General features: G+C 34.9%; 1 protein-coding gene across 3 annotated transcripts in view; it reads left to right on the top strand.

Annotated features, from left to right (window-relative positions):
- Positions 1-18,893, top strand: part of ATRNL1 (attractin like 1) — an 809,337-nt gene that overhangs the window by 377,301 nt on the left and 413,143 nt on the right. For all 3 annotated transcript variants that reach the window (XM_069567614.1, XM_069567615.1, XM_069567616.1), the window contains exon 26: positions 984-1,062. In XM_069567614.1, the coding sequence (XP_069423715.1) occupies positions 984-1,062 (79 nt within the window). The remainder of the gene's footprint in view (positions 1-983; positions 1,063-18,893) is intronic.

Below are 18,893 nucleotides of genomic sequence, written 5' to 3' on the forward strand. Positions count from 1 at the left end.
CTCCTGGAGTTTGCTCAAACTCGTGTCCATTGAGTCGGTGATGCCATCCAACCATCTCATCCTCTGCTGTCCCCTTATCATCCTGCCTTCAATCTTTTCTAGTAGCAAGGTCTTTTCCAGTGAGTCAGTTCTTCACATCAGGTGGCCAAAAAATTGGAGCTTCAGCTTCAGCATCAGTCCTTTCAGTGAATATTCAGGACTGATTTCCTTTAGGATTGAGTGGTTTGATCTGGCTGTCAGAGTCCTCTCCAAAACTGCAGTTCAAAAGCAATACGTATCTAGACATTTTTATTTTTTATTTTATTTTTTTTAAAATTTTTATTTTTACTTTATTTTACTTTACAATACTGTATTGGTTTTGCCATACATTGACATGAATCCACCACGGGTGTACATGCGTTCCCAAACATGAACCCCCCTCCCACTTCCCTCCCCATAACATCTCTCTGGGTCATCTCCATGCACCAGCCCCAAGCATGCTGTATCCTGCATCAGACATAGACTAGACGTTTTTAAATGTCCCAGGTCCAGGGCAGTGGCAGAGGGGAAAGGGCTACATCACCTTCAGTTCAAAACTATAGGAATATTCTCAGATATAAGATAGTTGCTGATAATTTAAGATGAATAAATGTGTGATCTTTAAATTTATAAAGTTGCCAGAATTTATGACTCGTAGCACTTCTAGATAGATTTATTGCTGTGTAAAACCAACAGAATTTTAAAGTTACATTCCTTCTGACAGAGAAAATCTGAGAGATAGACTATACTATATCTCAAGGAGTATAAATAATTTTTTCTACCTGTATACTTTGATTTTACTTGAGAATGTTTTAAAAATTTCTAATGTACCCTTTTTTCTTGAATATTTACCAAGGCAAAGTGATTACTTAAATATATTTTAAAACATTCTACAAATTCTTTTATTATTTCATGATATAGTACAAGTGTTTAAAGCAAAATTTATTTTGTGTTTTATTTTCTAGTTGTTTTTTATCTTTGTTATTGGTGGCTGCTGTGGTATGGAAGATCAAGCAAACATGTTGGGCTTCTCGGCGGAGAGAGGTAATAGTAATATTTACTTAATGTTTCGTTTAAAGATTCAGACAAACATATGGATCTCTAGTGCTTAATTGACATGCTCCTTTCAAATAGAGTTTTTCAAATCAATTTCATTTATTAAGATTGAACAAGTCAATCTAGCATTGTTTAAGCTTTCGAGCAAAATTTGCCACTTTCGGTTTAAATGCATATCTGTAGAAGCATTGTTGAGTTGAAAGCAGTTTTTTTAAAATAGTGTTAGAATTTATAGTGAATACAAATATTAGTTTTATTGATTAAATAACCTTCAGTCACTTTAATTTAGGTAATTATATTATAAAAAATAATTTATTTTTATAACTTCCAATTTAAAGGAATATTCTGGGCAATAAATATTAATTTTTTGGTTGGTATCTCATAGAAGTTTTTGATAATCAATTTTTTTCCATTTCATGGGTATCTGATAATCCAAGTATGTCTGTATTGCCCCTCAATATGATACATTACTATAGCAGAATTAATCGTGTATATGTTATAATCTTAAAATTGATAAAAAATATAATAGTCTTATGGAACAACAGCTTATGATATAAATATATTATACAAATATAGTTTCTTAACTTTGTGTATATTAGTTAATTGAAAAGAGCAAAGAAATAATATGAGGACCCCATGTGTACAGTAGATTTGTTGTTCTGTGCTTTATATAATGGAAAAGCAAGTTTCTGTTTTTATTAATATTATTTTAGTCTGTTACTATTAATATTAGTATTATTAGCATTCTATTTGCTGTTGCATTGCCCAGTATATTTTTATATGTTTAATTTTGTGCAGTGATGTATAGCAAAGATATAATTACTTACCTACTTATTTTCACATATTAAAAGGTTATATTTAAAAACAATCCAGAATATTCCAAACTATAGGATTAGTAAATAATATGAGTTCTTCTTAATTATTCTGTTTTCAAATATCCAGTGCCTACCTATGTTTGCAAACTTGAAACCACTTCCCTGCATATAATCCTAATTCCCTCCACCTCTCTGATTTTCTGCATATGGTCAGTGCAATGGCAGTGAGAATTTACTTGGTATGATGCTATGATAAAAAGTAATCCAATTTAAAAGGAGTTTTTAAAGTGTAAATATATAAATATTTTGCAAAAAGAGTTCTGTGTAGAAATCAAAAGTCTTCTACACATGCTAGGCAATTTGTTAAGGTAAAAGTATAGATTCAGGAAGGCTAAAACAAATGAAAAACAAATGAAGCAGTTTGAAGACCTTCCATAATGGAAGAGAAAAAGGGACATTTTATGCCTCTATTCATTAAAAAAGAGGTCAGGAGCAATCAGGGAGACTGGGTTCATACTTCATTATGATTAGCAATGTTTAAGTATCTCATTTCTACAGTTTATAAAATATAACTATATAAATATAGCATTATGGAAAGATCAGTGTACAACTCTGCCATTAACTAGCTGGGTGAGTGGTCTAATTGAATTTGCTTTCCTCTCAAGAGATTGTATTGCACTATGTAGCTTAATCTCAGTTAGAGGTTCCTAGAACTGTAGGAATGTTTATATTTAATGACTCAAGTTTATAAGCTATTAAATATTTGAGAAAAATGTTGAGAATTGTTCATTTAATTATGAAACTTTCACAATTTTCAAAATGACAAATTATTTTTGGTTAAGCTATGACCTCAGTATAGTAATGTTTACTGAATATTATTGGATGCTCCAGCAAACTGAAATTACTTTAATTTTCAAAATACAGATATATAAAGATTTTTAAAATTGTAAATAAAAAATATATTAATATATTTAATTTTTGACTGGCAGTCAAAATCTTTCAAATTATGCGTTGCACATTTGAGAATGAAGGAAAACTAGGAAGGGTGAACTTGGTTAGGGACCTCTGGACCTGTTCTGATCTGTGGTTCTAAATGTTATTGTATCTTCTTGATAATCTGCAATTTAATGTCCTTCTTTCCAAATCTTCTAGGTAATGTGTCTTTTTAGAGTATAATAATATTTGCATTTAATTTTATACCTCTACGAAAATTTAAAAATCTGTCCTGTTGAAGGGTCATGTCATGTTGCAATATCATGTTAAGAAATATTATGAGGAATTTTATCATTTATAATTTTATTAAGTCTTTTAAATGTAAAATTCCAAATGTCTTAGAAACCATCATATGCTGATGTCCAAGGTGAAGATGACATTATTTTGATGACTACCAGACATCTACTTAATTAGTAATTTTTGAATTATTAAAAGATTGTCATTTTGGTTTTAGAGACCCAAAGACTTTTAACTACACAGTGGTAACAAGTGTGGTAATTCCATTTATAGACTTTCTGTAAATGGAGGTTAAAATGTATTTTTTTCTGTCTTTATTCAGTCATACCTAATAGATTAACACTAACATTCAAAGACCTCAGTATTTTTTCTTTATATGGAGATGTTGCTTTCTCTAAAGCATTAAGACTTCAGTTATTATAAACCGCAAAGGATCCCTGTGAACAGTAGAATGACAATTTATCTGCAACAGTAAATAAAGGTCATTTAAAAGATTCTTCCTTTTTAGTATTTCTATAATTTTGTTACAGAAATTGTGTTATTTGATTGTCTAAATATAAGGACTGTTTTAAAGTGAGTATCATCTTTGAATATTTTAAAAATATATTGTGTTAATTAAACAAGATATACTCCTGTTTTATTTTTAGCTATTTGAAAATTTGGGTCTCATAAACACACACATAGAATTTTGTGTTATAATTTTAATATCAGAAGCCCATTAATAATTTCCTGCCTTCAAATAAAATACCTCTTGGAATTCAGGGGCTCTTAAAAACACAAAAATGAAACTAGAAAGGACTTTAATTTTAATGTTACCTCTTCAAATAAAAGCTCAAAACTCATTTCTGTGACAACTCTATTAAAAACAGGAAACTTTTGTGTGTATGTGTATGTGGGGGTGCTATGCTAATGAATGGATACAGTAAGTGGATATTGATCAGTGGAAATGCTATTATATATGAGAAGAATTAGTTCATTTTTATAGCTTATGCTTGTTACATAGGTCTTGAAAACCTTCATTTTCAGCAGCATATTTAATTTTAGATAGTCATTACATTACAAAAACATTTGTTAGAACCAAGTATATGTTAAAAGGAGACTTTTAAAATGGCATTGCTGTACTTAATAAGTTTCATGCTTAAACTGAAATTGGAGATTTTAATAGGTATAAAAAGGCACACACTCATTAAAATGTTATGATTACTCCTTGCAATAAAGAAATCTACTCTTATATTTGACTAACATAAGTGAAACTATTGTGCATATCTTAATAGTTAGAAGAAGTTAATTTTTTCAGTTGACACATTTATTCCCATTTATTTTGGGTGGTTTAACTGTATTATGCCTCCATTAAAATCTAACGGAAATATCTATGGAATAATAGATCCCATAAGCAAAGGTAAGGTTATGTTTAATCAACTTCATATTTCTAGTGGGTTTGTGTCTTTGAATGATTACCTGTCTATACCAGGAGCTTTTATTTCTTTAATTCTCTTTACTGTTCTTTAAAGGATAAAACATATTATTATAAATTATTATCACATTATTTGTTTATCTTTCATAGCATGATAATGCATCTCTAATGCTTGAAAATCAATAAGAACAATATTGGGGATAAGACAGTGTCCACTGAGTAACTGATCTTGTGTTCATGTTGCTCTATTTTCCTACACATTTCACAATCACACAGGATAGAGCCTAAATTAGAATTTAACATAATCTACCTGAAATTTGAGTTAGAGATAATAAACTAAAACTCATAAATAGAATCTAGTAGCTCTGAGTAACAAACTACTTTTCTTGAGGCAAGCACATTAATTATTTTCTCTATATCTGTTCATGGTCACAAAAAAATACCTAGAGAAGAATTAATATCATTGTTATACTTTACTAAAGACATGCCATGAGTAAATAATTTATGATAAAATCATCTCTGAGAGGGTAAATTTGCAGTAAATGTGTTCTCATCTAAATATTATTAATGCAATGAATCAATGTTTACAAAGTAAGTTGCTCTACCTCTTTGGAAATACACCAAATTTATTTAGAGAGAGGAGAGTGGACATAGAATGAAGAAAGTAATGAGAAAATATTATTTTGGGTGGAAAAGTTAAAATTAATTAGTTAGGTACTCTATAAAACTTCTTATAGAATTTCTTGGTACTTTAAGAATTTGCATTTTACTTTTAATAGTCAAAGATTCCAGTATCTAGATAAAGCTTTCCATGAAACATGTTCCTTTGTCCAAAAAGCAATAAGTTTTAAAATAGTTATTAAATAATGAGCTCATGTAATGTCTATCTATACAGTTAATGGCCTTAGTATTACCTTATATTTGGTTAACATTTACTCTGACACTGTGATACAAATCAATCATTATTTGAGGTAACAGAAAGAAAGACCATTGCCTATTAATTATGGTTCTCTTGCCACTAAGAGTATTTGTTTTATACTTCTTCAAAGGACTCTTAAATAATTAGTTAGATATAGATTTTATTATATATCATCGCAAAATAAATTGGTTAAGCTATTACCAAAACTTGTTCACATTCAGAGTTCTTTTTCATAAATCACTTTTTGACTTAAGAAAAAATGTTTTGTTTATTTCACATAATATTATTGACTAGAATAATCAAGTATGTGTCTGTACAAGCAATGACAACTATATCATAACTGCCATCTGGCCAGTATTGGTTGTATAGTTTCATTGATTGTAAGACACATCAGACTTGAGAGATATTAAAATGTGAAAACAATGTCTTAGAGTCAATAGAATATGGTCAGTTCAGTTCAGTCGCTCAGTCGTGTCCGACTCTTTGCGACCCCATGAATCGCAGCCCGCCAGGCCTCCCTGTCCATCACCAACTCCCGGAGTTCACTCAAACTCACGTCCATCAAGTCCGTGATGCCATCCAGCCATCTCATCCTCGGTTGTCCCCTTCTCCTCCTGCCCCCAATCCCTCCCAGCATCAGAGTCTCTTCCAGTGAGTCAACTCTTCGCATCAGGTGGCCAAAGTACTGGGCCTACTTTATAAAGTTTACAGTACTAAACAAGTTAATATGTGCTGAATACCTCACTGCCTATTACTTACCAGACTATAACAAAAGTTAGCTATGGTTGTTGATATGTAAAATAAAGAATGACTAGTGTTACATTATGCATTCATAGTAGTAACAGCAGCTCCTATATATCTAGGATTATTTTGCTCTTCCATGTCCACTTTGACACAGGGGTTCTCAGTCTAGCAGGTACTTTGGAATCACCTGTAGATCTTAAAAATATATTTATGTATCCTTGAGTGTCACTCCAGTACTCCACCACCACCTGATTCATAAATCAAAATTTCTTTGAGTCTCAGATTGATGTATCTATTTTTAAGCCCATAATTGATTATAATATGCACCATTAGCACTGAACTTCTCCTCTTAGAGAGAGAGAAAAACATTGAAGGGTTTTTCACAGAGGAGGTAAGTGATTTGAGTTAAAAGGATGTGCTTTTAAACTGATAGTGCCACTGCTGTGTTGAGACTAAATTATAGACAGACCCTTTAGACCCAGGGAGACTAGTAAGTAGGTTATTACCATACCTTGTGAGAGATGATGATGGCTCAGATCAAGAGGTGGCAGTGTATATGGCAAGAAGTGATTGGACTATGAGTACTTCTTGAAGATAATAACTGGATTAGATGAATGGGGTGGTGTGAGAAAGAAATAAACCAAACATGACTTCAAAGGATTATAAAAACAAGTGTGACTTCAAGGTTTTTGTCTCAGCAACTGTAAAGATAAAGTTGCCATCAACTGAGATGGAGTTGATTGCAAGTAAAATTGGTTTGATGATATGAGTTCATTTCTTCATGTTAAGTTTGACAGTTCAATTTTACATGTTACATTGGATATATAATTAGACCAGTCAAGGAAGCTGAATTTGATTCTGGATAAGGAAATAGATCTGGACAGGAGAGACAAATTTGGAAACCTCAGAATATAGATATAGAGAGCAAATAAAATCATGAGACTGGATGATATCACCGAGAGAGGAGAGTTAAGCCCTGAGGCATACAAATATATTGTTATAAACTGACTGTGTTCACTCACAGATTCATATTTGAGGCTCTGAACCCCAACATGATGGTATTTGGAGGGTAGGTATTTGGAAGGTATTTAAATTTACATGAGGTTGGTACAGTTGTGATGGGAATAGTGCCCTTATGAAAAAGAAAGAGACACAAGAGCATTGTCTTTCTGCTAGTACACAGAAGTTTGTTATACCTTTCTAGCACCCTCTTCATGAAATAGATGAGTTAATCAAGAGAGAGATGAGCCACTCTTCCTACCAGCAACTCTGAAGCAGTAGAATAGAAATTTTGCCTAGGATGAGAGAAGGTTGTAAGAAGGGAGAGCTTAAAAGTGTCCCTTGAAGTGAACTGACTTTATCTGGAACAAATTATAGGTAAATTCAACCCTAAAGCTTCTCTTGAAAACAATGGAGATTGTGGTGGTAATCAATAGAGACTAATTTCTCCATGAGACCAACAAGCTAAATCATAAATCAGCTAGAAGTTTACTAGAAAAATCCAGGGCTATATAACATGACAAAGATCCCTCCTAGAGTTGTAAAAAACATCAAAGCACTGGTCTCAAATATTATCCCTGCGTGCATGCTCAGTCACTTCAGTCGTGTATGACTCTTTTCAACCATATGAACTGTAGCCCACAAGGCTCCTCTGTCCATGGGCTTCTCCAGGCAAGAATATTAGAGTGGGTTTCCATGCCCTCCTCCAGGGGATCTTCCCAACCCACCGATAGGACCCCTGGCTCCTGCACTGCAGGCTGATTCTTTACCCACTGAGCCACATGGGAAGCCATTTTCCCTGCAGTGGACCCCAAATTAAGTGGATCAGATTACAAAGCAGTTTAAGCCCTAGAGCATTATCAGAAGCAATAATCAGGCATTAATTCATGAGGCTCACAGCTGAGTATAATACCAAAGACAGCAGGTAGCTAAAAAGAAAGATCTAGAAAGAAGCAGTCAAAGGGAGCCCTGATCAAACCACTGTCATCTCAGGTGACCGCACAGGCCCAAAGCTCCAGTCTCTATGGAGCAAGGCCACAGGCTGCACTGCAGAGAAAACAGACTTCATTAAAATAGCTCAATAATGTTATTGCACAAACAAGCTTGTAAAAGCATCAAGTGTTGGGTATGTTGGGTGAGGGGCAGGAAAAGAATCACTATCCAGAGTTGCTGCAATCTGTTCCCTAAAATGTCAGTGTTTTTCAACAAAAAAGTATCAGCTGTGCAAAGAAAGATGGCTTTGCAGTGCATACAGGACAAATGGCAGGCAACAGAACCTGCTTCCGAGAGAACTCTGCAGTTAGATGTTACTGACAAAGACTTCAGAGCAGCCAATGTAAATATGCCCACAGAACTAAGGAAACAGTGATTAAAGAAGGACAGGAAAGGAGGATGGAAATACCTCATTGAATAGAGAATACCAATAACAAAACATAGTTAAATAAAAAAAAAGAGAACCGAATGGAAAATCAGAATTGGAGAATACAGATTGGACCTAAGCAAAATTATAAGCTCTTTCTCTGAAAAGGAAACCATAAACAAAACAAATTAAAAAATATTCTACAGATTAGGGTGAAATACATGCAAATAATATGAACCACAAAGGCTTAATTTCCAACATATATAAGTAGTCCATGCAGCTCAATAACAATAACAAATAAAACAGCCCAATCAGAAAATGAGCAGAAGACCTAAACAGACGTTTCTCCAAAGAAAACATAGAGGTGATCCAAAGACACATGAAAACATGTTCAACATCATTAATTATTAAGGAAATGAAAATCAAAACTACAATGAGATACTACCTCATACCAATCAGAGTGGCCATCATTTTAAAAAATATATAGATGCAAATGCTGGAGAGGGTGTAGATAAAAGGAAACCCTCCTACACTGTGGATTGGAATGTAAATTGGTGTAACCACTATGGAGAACAGTATGGAACTTCCTTAAAAATCTAAAAATAGAGCTACCATATGATCCAGCAGTCCCACTCCTCTGAATGTATCTGGAGAAAACTATAATTCAAAAATATACACGCATCCCTCTGTTCATAGCAGCAATTTTTACAATAGTCAGACAACTTAATGTCCATCAATAGATGAATGGTTATAGGCAATATGGTATACATACACAATGTAAAATTACTCAGCATAAAAAAGAATGAAGTAATGCCCTTTGCTTTCCTGGTGGCTCAGAGGATAAAGCATCTGCCTGCAATGCAGGAGGCCCGGGTTCGATCCCTGGGTTGGGAAGATCCCCTGGAGAAGGACATGGCAACCTACTCCAGTATTCTTGCCTGGAGACTCCCATGGACAGAGGAGCCTGGTGGGCTACAGTCCACAGGGTCACAAAGAGTTGGACACAGCTGAGCGACTAACACACACATAATGCCCTTTGCAGCAGCGTAGATGGACCTAGAGATTTTCATACTCAGTGAAGTAAGTCAGGGAAAGACAAATAACATATGATGTCACTTATATGTGGAATCCAAAATAGGACGCTAGTGAACTTCTTTATGAAACAGGAACAGACTCACAGACATAGAAAATAAACTTATAGTTGCCAGAGTGTTTGGGGGAGGGATAAATTAGGAATTTGAGATTCACAAATACAAGCTACTGCATATTAATATAGAATAGATAGACTACAAGATCTTACTGTATAACACAGGGAAGTACATTTAGTGTCCTATCGAAAGCCATAATAGAAAAGAATATGAAGCAAAACAAGCAAAAATTCTTGAGAGGAATGAAAATGAAAACATGATATTCTGAAACTTATGGGACAAAGCGGAAGCAGTGCTCAGTGGAAAATATATAGCTGCACATGCAAATATTAAAAAGAAAAAAGAAATTGAATCAGTAGGTTAGCCTTCCACGTTAAGGAACTTAGAAAAGAAGAACAAACTAAATATAGAGGTAGCAGAAAATGAAGGAAATAGTAAAGACTAGAGGAAAAATTAATGAAATTGAGAACAGGAAATGAAATAGAGAATCAGTGAAGAGAAAATTGGTTCTTTGGAAGATCAACAAAATTGACAAAAAAGCTCACTAAGCAAGAATGAAAGAAGATTCAAATCACTAAAATTGGACATAAACAAGGCAAAATTATTACTGACCTTCTGGAATTAAAAAGACATCCAAAGGTATGTTCTGAACGTCTGTACGCCAACAAACTAGATAATTTAGCTGAAATGGAAAACTCCTAGAAATGCATAAACTGTCAAAACAAATTCAATGAAGACATATAAAGTCTGAATCATGTGACAAACAGAAGGATTACATTAGTAAGTTAAAAATTTCTTAAAAATTTCACTAGATAGATCAATGTCGTGTCTGCAACCAGCACGTATAGTGCCCAGACCTTTCTTTCTAATACAGTTTTCAGATGAAAGGAACCAGGGTGTTTTCAAGAATTGGCCAGTTCTAAGACTGGGACAGGGAATGTAAAAATTGAGTTTGGAGGTTTTTGTAGTGCCAAAATGCTAGGAATTGTTCAAACACACAAACACACACCCACATAAACACTACAATGATGTGAGTATGTCAAAGGAACAATAGAGCCACCAGCAACAATTCCTGTGATCATACAGGAACAATTTGAACAGTAATGTTTCATTATAACCAGGTATATAAAATAAATATCAATGAGCCCATACTGATAAAAAGTTATTAAATAAATTGATAAATGGGGCAGAACTGATCAACATCAGCTGAAGAAGAAGAATGCAAAATAATTTTATGTAGGTACTTGCCCCTAACTGGATATTCTTAACTGTGAGATAAACATAGTGACTCCTTGCAAAGAACACAGTGAGGAATAGGGTAAAAAAAGTAGAACTGAGTCACATTACAGCAGAGAATTCTGGCAAACACTCCCTTAACCAGGTGGTCAAGGTCAACGTCAACAAAGATTTGTCATGGTGATACGTGCTGTGTGCTAAGTCGCTACAGTCGTGTCCAGCTGTTTGCGACCCTGTGGACTGTAGCCCTCCAGTCAGGGTGACAGTATGTAGCCCTGATACGATATGACAAGAAAGGTTTTTTTATCTCTGTGGTCTTCCTCCCCAAAACCTATGCCTCTAATTGGATCATGAGTGAAACATTAGGTCAGTCCTAGTTGAGGAACAATACTTGATTCTAAAAAAATACTTGATTAGTGCTCATCAAACCCTTAGGAGATAGAACTATTAAACATAATGTGATGTCCTAGAAAGGGTCTTGAAACATCAAAAGAGATACTAGTTTAGAAAGGAAGAGACCTGAATAAAATAATGGACTTTAGCTAATAATTGTTAACTAAATCAATATTGGTTCATTAATTGTCACAAATATGCCATACTAATGCAAACTGAGGCTAATAAGAGAAATTGGGTATGGGACACACTGAAACTCTCTGGAAAAAAAATCTTTGCAATTTTTCTATAAATCTAAAACTATTACAAAATGAAGTTTATTTTTAAAAAATTTCACAAATTTCACAAAAATCTATGTTCAGATGGCTTAGCTGGTGAATCCTATAAAACATTTAAAGAACTAGTACCAGTCCTTTGCAAACTCTTCCAAAAACCAGAATGGGAAGGAACACTTCCTAAGTCAGTTTGTGAGACCAATATTATCCTAATACCAGATGCAGACCACAGCATCACAGGACAAGCATGGACTAATATCCATTGTGATCCTCAAGATCATACTAACAAACCAACAACACAAAGAATTATATTATATGGCTAGGGGGGTATTTATCGCATGGATGCAAGACTGGTTTGGCATCTGAGAATCAGTCAATACGATACACCAAATAAAGAAAATTAAGGACATTGATCACATGAGAATTTCAATAGAGGGTCGAAAAAACCAAACCCTATGTTAGAAAAAAATGAAGTACTGATAGATGCTACAACAATAGATGAACCTTGACAGCATTCAGCAAATCTGTAGAGACAGAAAGTAATTTCATGGTTGCCTTTGGCTGTGAGGTCACTGGTTTCTGAAGACTAGGAGTGGCAGCTGGATAGCAAGGTGTTACTAACAGGTATAGAGTTTCTTTTTTGTGTCATTGGGAATATTTAGAATTAAATTGGTGTTGATTGTTGCACAGCTCTGTGACTATACTAAGTACCATTTAATTTATACTTTAAATGGGCTAATTGTATATGAATATCTCAAAATAGCTGTTAGAAAAGGAGGAGATAGGAGAAGGAAAAGAGAACTTAAAATACAAAGTGTAGCTAATTCTTTTGTAAAAAACTGTTTACTTTGTATTGGGATATAGGCGATTTACAATGTTGTGATAGTTTCAGGTTAATAGACTCAGCCACACATATACATGTATCCACTCTCCCCCAGCCCCACTCCCATCCAGGGTGCCATATAACACTGAGCAGAGTTCATTGTGCTGTACAGTAGGTCTTTGTTGGTTATCCATTTTGCGTATAGCAGTGTGTACATGAAGAGGATTTTGGCTTCGGTGGGACCCTTGTACCTGTAGAGTGTATATATTTTACACTCGTGAATTTTGTTCTGGGGGAATTTATGTTCAGTGCTTCAGGCTAAAGCTAGTCCTTCTACTTGTACGCTGTATGGTCATCATTAAATCACACAGATAAGGTAACTATATAGTTGACTGAACTTAATTGAACTTAAAAAAAAGCCACACATGTAAACTGGTTATTTAATTTTGGTGTTGTATAACGTAAATGATTTGCTGCCTGCTGCATAGCATGGGCCCCAAAGAGTCTGACAGGACTTAACAATGAACACAACAACAATGAAAATGGAGTCTTCATGAATATAATAAGTAGAGCAAAGCACGTAAATTGCATTTTATATTTGAAATCCAAGATCGATGCTTCTTGTTTACTATCATTTACATGGGTCAGTATTAGAGGAAACAAACTAAAGTAGAAATCCATTTTTGTTTTGTATTTACATCTACTAGGTGACTAGGATTCCCTAATAGCTCAGTTGGTAAAGAATCCGCCTGCAATGCAGGAGACCCCGGTTCAATTCCTGGATCGGGAAGATTCGCTGGAGAAGGGATAGGCTACCCACTCTGGTATTCTTGGGCTTCCCTTGTGGCTGAGCTAGTAAAGGATCTGCCTGAAATGCTGGAGACCTGGGTTCGATCCCTGGGTTGGGAATAGTCCCTGGAGAAGGGAAAGGCTACCCACTCCCATGTTCTGGCCTGGAGAATTCCATGGACTGTATTCCATGACTGAATTCCATGGACTGTAAAGTCCATGGGGTCACAAAGAGTCAGACACGACTGAGTGGCTTGCACTTTAACTTTCAGGTGACTAGGATGGGCTGCCCCGATGGCTCAGCTGGTAAAGAATCTGCCTGCAATGCAGGAGACCCCAGTTCAATTCCTGGACTGGGAAGATCCCCTGGAGAAGGGATAGGCTACCCACTCCAGTATACTTGGAGTTCCCTTGTGGCTCAGCTGGTAAAGAATTTGCCTGCAATTCAGGAGACCCAAGTTTGATCCCCTGGAAAAGGGAAAGGTAACTAGGGACTAGTATGTTCCCTCTTACATAAAAATACCTGGTTACTAAAAGAATTTTTCTTTTATTAGAATTTGCATCGCCCTTGCTAAAATAATATCTTTTGCAAAGTAGCAGTTTATGATCTTTTGTTTTCCATAAATTATTGTGGAATGATGGACATAGACTTTTTCTGAATTGTATTAAAAGTTGAGTGTGTAGGAGATAATGTTGCCATCATTCTATATTATCACCATTCATATTTTTTAAATTCCTTAAAATAAGGAATTGTTCCATATAAGAATATTCCATAATTTTCATGTCTGTGCTTGAAAATCCCTCCGCCTGGCTCCTGGGGCTTCCCAGGTGGCACTAGTGGTAAAGAACCCTCCTGCCAATGCAGGAGGTGGGTTGAAATATGGGTCAGGAAGATCCCCTGGAGGAGGGCACAGCAGCCCACTCCAGTATTCTTATGTGGAGAATACCATGGACAGAGGAGCCTGGTGGGCTGCAGTCTATCGGGTCGCCAAGAGTCAGATGTGACTGAAGTGACTTACCCTGCATGCATGCCCACCTCCTACGTCCTTCCTACACCCTCCCCCTTGGCACTGCACAGTTTTTTGATAGCTGTATACTATTAATACTTGGGCATTTCTATATACATTTAAGCCTAATACATACTTAAGCGGTTTGTATAATTTTATGAGCTAAAATTTCTTCTCTTTGTGAGCTTTAAATATATATTTTACTGATTCTAATTAGAAAGAATCTGCTTCTAGCAAAACATTTATGTTCTGACTGAATATAGGTACTGTAATGCATTATATATTGCTTGTCCAAAAGTAGTTTAGTTACCTAACAGCATATAGTTATCTCTGTCATGTGCTTAGTATTTTTATTTCAAAATAAAAGTGCTTTTATTAATAATATCAGCATCCTGAAGAATTGTTTTTTTCCTAATAATTCAACCATATTAAAAGGAACATGAAAACTAATAAATTGAAACAATTGATATTGTGCACCCCCATCACTGGTAATGGTTTGCTGTAAATTGTTGTTCAGTCACTAAGTTGTATTTGACTCTGCACCTCCATATATTGTAGCATGCCAGGCTTCCTGTCCTTCACCATCTCCCAGAGTTTGCTCAAACTCATGTCTTGAGTTACTGATGCTATCTAACTATCTGATCTTCTGCTGCCCGCTTCCCCTTTTGCCTTCAGTCTTTCCCATCATTAGGGTCTTTTCCAATGAGTTGGCTCTTTGCATCAGGTGGCCAAAATATTGGAGTTTCAGCTTCAGCATCAGCCCTTCCAGTGAATATTCAGGGTGGATTTCCTTTGGGATTGACTGATTTGATCTTGCTGTCTAAAGGACTCTCTAAGAGTCTTCTTGAGCACCACAATTCAAAAGCATCGATTCTTCGGCACTCAGCCTTCCTTATGGACCAACTCTCACATCCGTACTTGGCTACTGGAGAAACCATGGCTTTGACTATATGGATCTGTATTGGCAAAGTGATGTCTTTGCTTTTGAATACGCTGTCTAAGTTTGTCATAACTTTCCTTCCAAGGATTAAGCTGTAAGGAAGTTTAATTGCTGTAATCACCATCTGCAGTGATTTCGGAGCTCAAGAAAATAAAACGTATCACTGCTTCCACCTTTTCTCCATCATTTTGCTGTGAAATGATGGGACCAGATAACATGATTTTAGTTTTTTGGAATGGTTAAGTTTCAAGCCAGCTTTTTCACTCTGCTCTTTCACCTTCATCAAGAGGCTCTTTAGTTCCTCTTCACTTCATGCCATTAGAGTAGTATCCTGTGCATATATAAAGTTTACTGTATTAGGGATTCTCAGTCAAAGAGAACATTTCAAAATAGTGTAATTTGAAAATGTCTACTCTGGTTGATTTTGATGTCCCCTTTAGAGAGGCAATTCTCCTTTCTCATCCCCTAGAGTCATAGTTGTACTGGAAATAAGGCTAAATTGGCATTTCATGACATATACTGTCTTTATCAAGAAATTACCTGGTATTCTTGCTATGTAGTATATTACATTTATTTATTTTAAAATTATTTTAATATCTGTGTAATTAGTCTAATTTGGCTTGCCATTCACTGAAATATTCATATACTTTAATTGTAATATTTCGGTAAAACACTATTAGAATAGTGTATTTAATGAACATGGTATTTGTAGAACTTGAATGAATCTAATATTGAAGGAGTTAGCTATTTTAGTATATTAATTAATTTGAGTCCAAAAACACTGTTACAATATAACCAGTGCCTTGATCAAGGGCAGACAATCACAGCTTGATTCTTTATTCCCTAGCACATACAAACTCAAACTCATTTGATTAGCTAAGGACAAGCATGAATTTTTCCCCTCCCTTTTTTTTTCTGGACACATGTTTTTCATTTCTTTGGTAATTTATATTACAAAATTATATTCTAATAGTGGAGGAGAATATTAACAGTCACTCTCCTCTCTATTGCAAGTAAACATGGGTACATTGTTATCAAATCAAACATTGTTTTTATTAACTTGTTTCATTTTTAATATCTTTTTAATAAGCAATGTATCTGTTTCAAATTCAGCATTTGCACCCTTATTCCCTTATCACTCAATTCTCTCCTTCCTAAAGCCAATCCATGTTACCAGGGCATTTTTGTTTTTGTATTCTTTTGAAGTTATTCAATGCATATACAAGTAACTGTGCACATACATTGCCCCCTTATTATTTACTCTAATGATAAATAATGCATATACCCTGTTTGGAAGATTTTAACATTTAACTTTAAAATTCTGATAAATTCTTGTAATTCTTAGTTATTATTTAAAATAATATCTCATATCTAATAGTGAGGAGTCAAAATTATGTAAACTCATATTTTCATGCTATATCACATTTTGACTATTTAAAATGTTTTTTTTTCTTTACTATTTATTTCTGCAGTGAAGTCATGAACTTAGACTATTCTTTCAAAGAGATTTTTGTAAGAATTCCAGGATACCAGTTTATTAATTCTGAAAAATAATTCTTTTGTAAAACTTTTTATTAAGGTGTTACAGTATTGTGTTAATTTCTGTTATATAGCAGAGTAATGCAGTTATATGCATATATATTATATTTGATATTCTTTTCCATTATTGTTTATCACAAATATAAAATATAGTTCCCTGTGCTATACAATAGGACCTTGATTATGCATCTTGTATATACTGGTTCACATCTGCTATTCCCAAACTCCCATTACTTCCCTTCCTACCCTCACTCCCCCTTGGCAGCCACAAGTCTGTTCTGTATGTCTGTGAGTCTGTTTCTGTTCCATGGACATGGTCATCTGTGTCATATTTTAGATCCCACATAAAAGCAACATCATGTGATATTTGTCTTACTCCTGATTTCACTTAGTATGATAATCTCATGTTGCTGCAAATGGTATAATTTCATTCTTTTAAATGGTTGAGTAATACTCCACTGTGTGTATGTTTCATCTGTCATTAGACATTTAGGTGGTTTTTATTTTTTGCCTATTGTGAATGGTGCTGCTATGACCATAACTGTGCATCTTATCTTTTTGAATTTATGGTTTTGTCTGGATATATGCCCAGGAGTGAGATTGGTGGATCATGTGTGTGTGTTATTTGCTCAGTCATGTCCGATTCTTTGCAACCCCTTGGACGGTAGCCCACGAGGCTCCTCTGTCTGTGGAATTATCTAGGCAAAAATACTGGAGTGGGTTGCCATTTCCTTCTCCAGGGGATCTTCCTGAGCCAGGGATTGAACCCAGGTCTCCTGCATTGCAGGCAGACTCTTTACCATCTAAGCCACCCCGGAAGCAGATCATATAGCAACTGTATTTTGGTATTTTGAGGAACCTCCATATTGTTTTCCATAGTGGCTGCACCAGTTTAATTACCTCTAACAGTGTAGGAAGTTGAAAGCGGCAGTCGCTTACTAGTGTCCAACTCTTTGCCACCCCGTGGACTGTAGCCCATGTGTAGGAGGATGCCCTTTTCTGCACACCTTCTCCAGCATTTATCAGTTATAGTTTTTAATGATGGTTATTCTGACTGGTATGAGAAGGTACCTCGTTGTAGTTTTGATTTGCATGTATCTAATAATTAGCAATGATGAGCATCTTTTCATGTGGTTATTGGTCATCTTGATGTCTTTGGAGAAATATCTTTTTTTGTTTTCTCCTCTCTTTTAAATCGGGTTGTTTTTTTAATTATTGAATTGTGTGAGCTGTTTGCATATTTTTCAAATTAAGCCCTCATTGGTTGCCTCGTTTGTAGATATTTTCTCCCAGTTTGTGAGGTTGTCTTTTCATTTTGCTTGTGGTTCGCTTTGCTTTGTGGAAACTTATAAACGTGATTAGATCCCATCTGTTTATTTTTGCTTTTGTTTCTATTGCCTTGGAAGACTGACCTAAGAAAATGTTGGTACCATTTATGTCAGAGAATGTTTTGTTTAGGTTCTCTTCAAGGAGTTTTATAGTGTCTTGTCTGATATTTAAATCTTTAAGCCATTTTTAAATTTATTTTTGTGCATCATGTGAGAGTGTGTTCTAACTTCATTGATTTGCATGTGGTTTCCAATTTCCCATTGCCATTTGCTGAAGATGCATCTTTTCTCCATTGTATATTCTTTCCTTAAGTGTGTGGGTTTATTCCTGGGCTCTGTGTTCTGTTCCATTGATCCATATTTTTGATTTTGTGCAAATACTACACTATTTTGATTACTCCTGCTTTGTAATATCATTTGATGGATGGGGGGGATTATGCTTCCTGCTTTGTTCTTTTCCTCAGGATTGCTGTCACAAGTATGTGTCTTTTATGGTTCCATATAAATTTTAGGATTATTTGTTCTAGTTCTCTGGAAAATGTCATTGGTACTTGATAGGGATCACATTAATTCTTTAGATTGCTTTGGCTTGTATTGCCATGCTAACAATATTAATTCTTCCAATCCGAGAATATTGGATATCTTTCCATTTCTTTGAGTCACCTTCAGTTTACTTTATTAATGTTCTGTAAATCTTTCACTTCCTTGGTGAGGTTTATTCCTCAGGTTTTCTCATTTTTTGATTTAACCTTACAAAGAATTGTTTGTTTACATTCCCTTTCTGCTACTGAGAAATCATTCTTAAAACCACACTCCCAGTGGAGTGCCTTTCAAAAATTCATTGCTCTTATAATAATAAG

Source organism: Ovis canadensis, chromosome 22 (assembly GCF_042477335.2).
Source record: "Ovis canadensis isolate MfBH-ARS-UI-01 breed Bighorn chromosome 22, ARS-UI_OviCan_v2, whole genome shotgun sequence".
Lineage (NCBI taxonomy): Eukaryota > Metazoa > Chordata > Mammalia > Artiodactyla > Bovidae > Ovis > Ovis canadensis.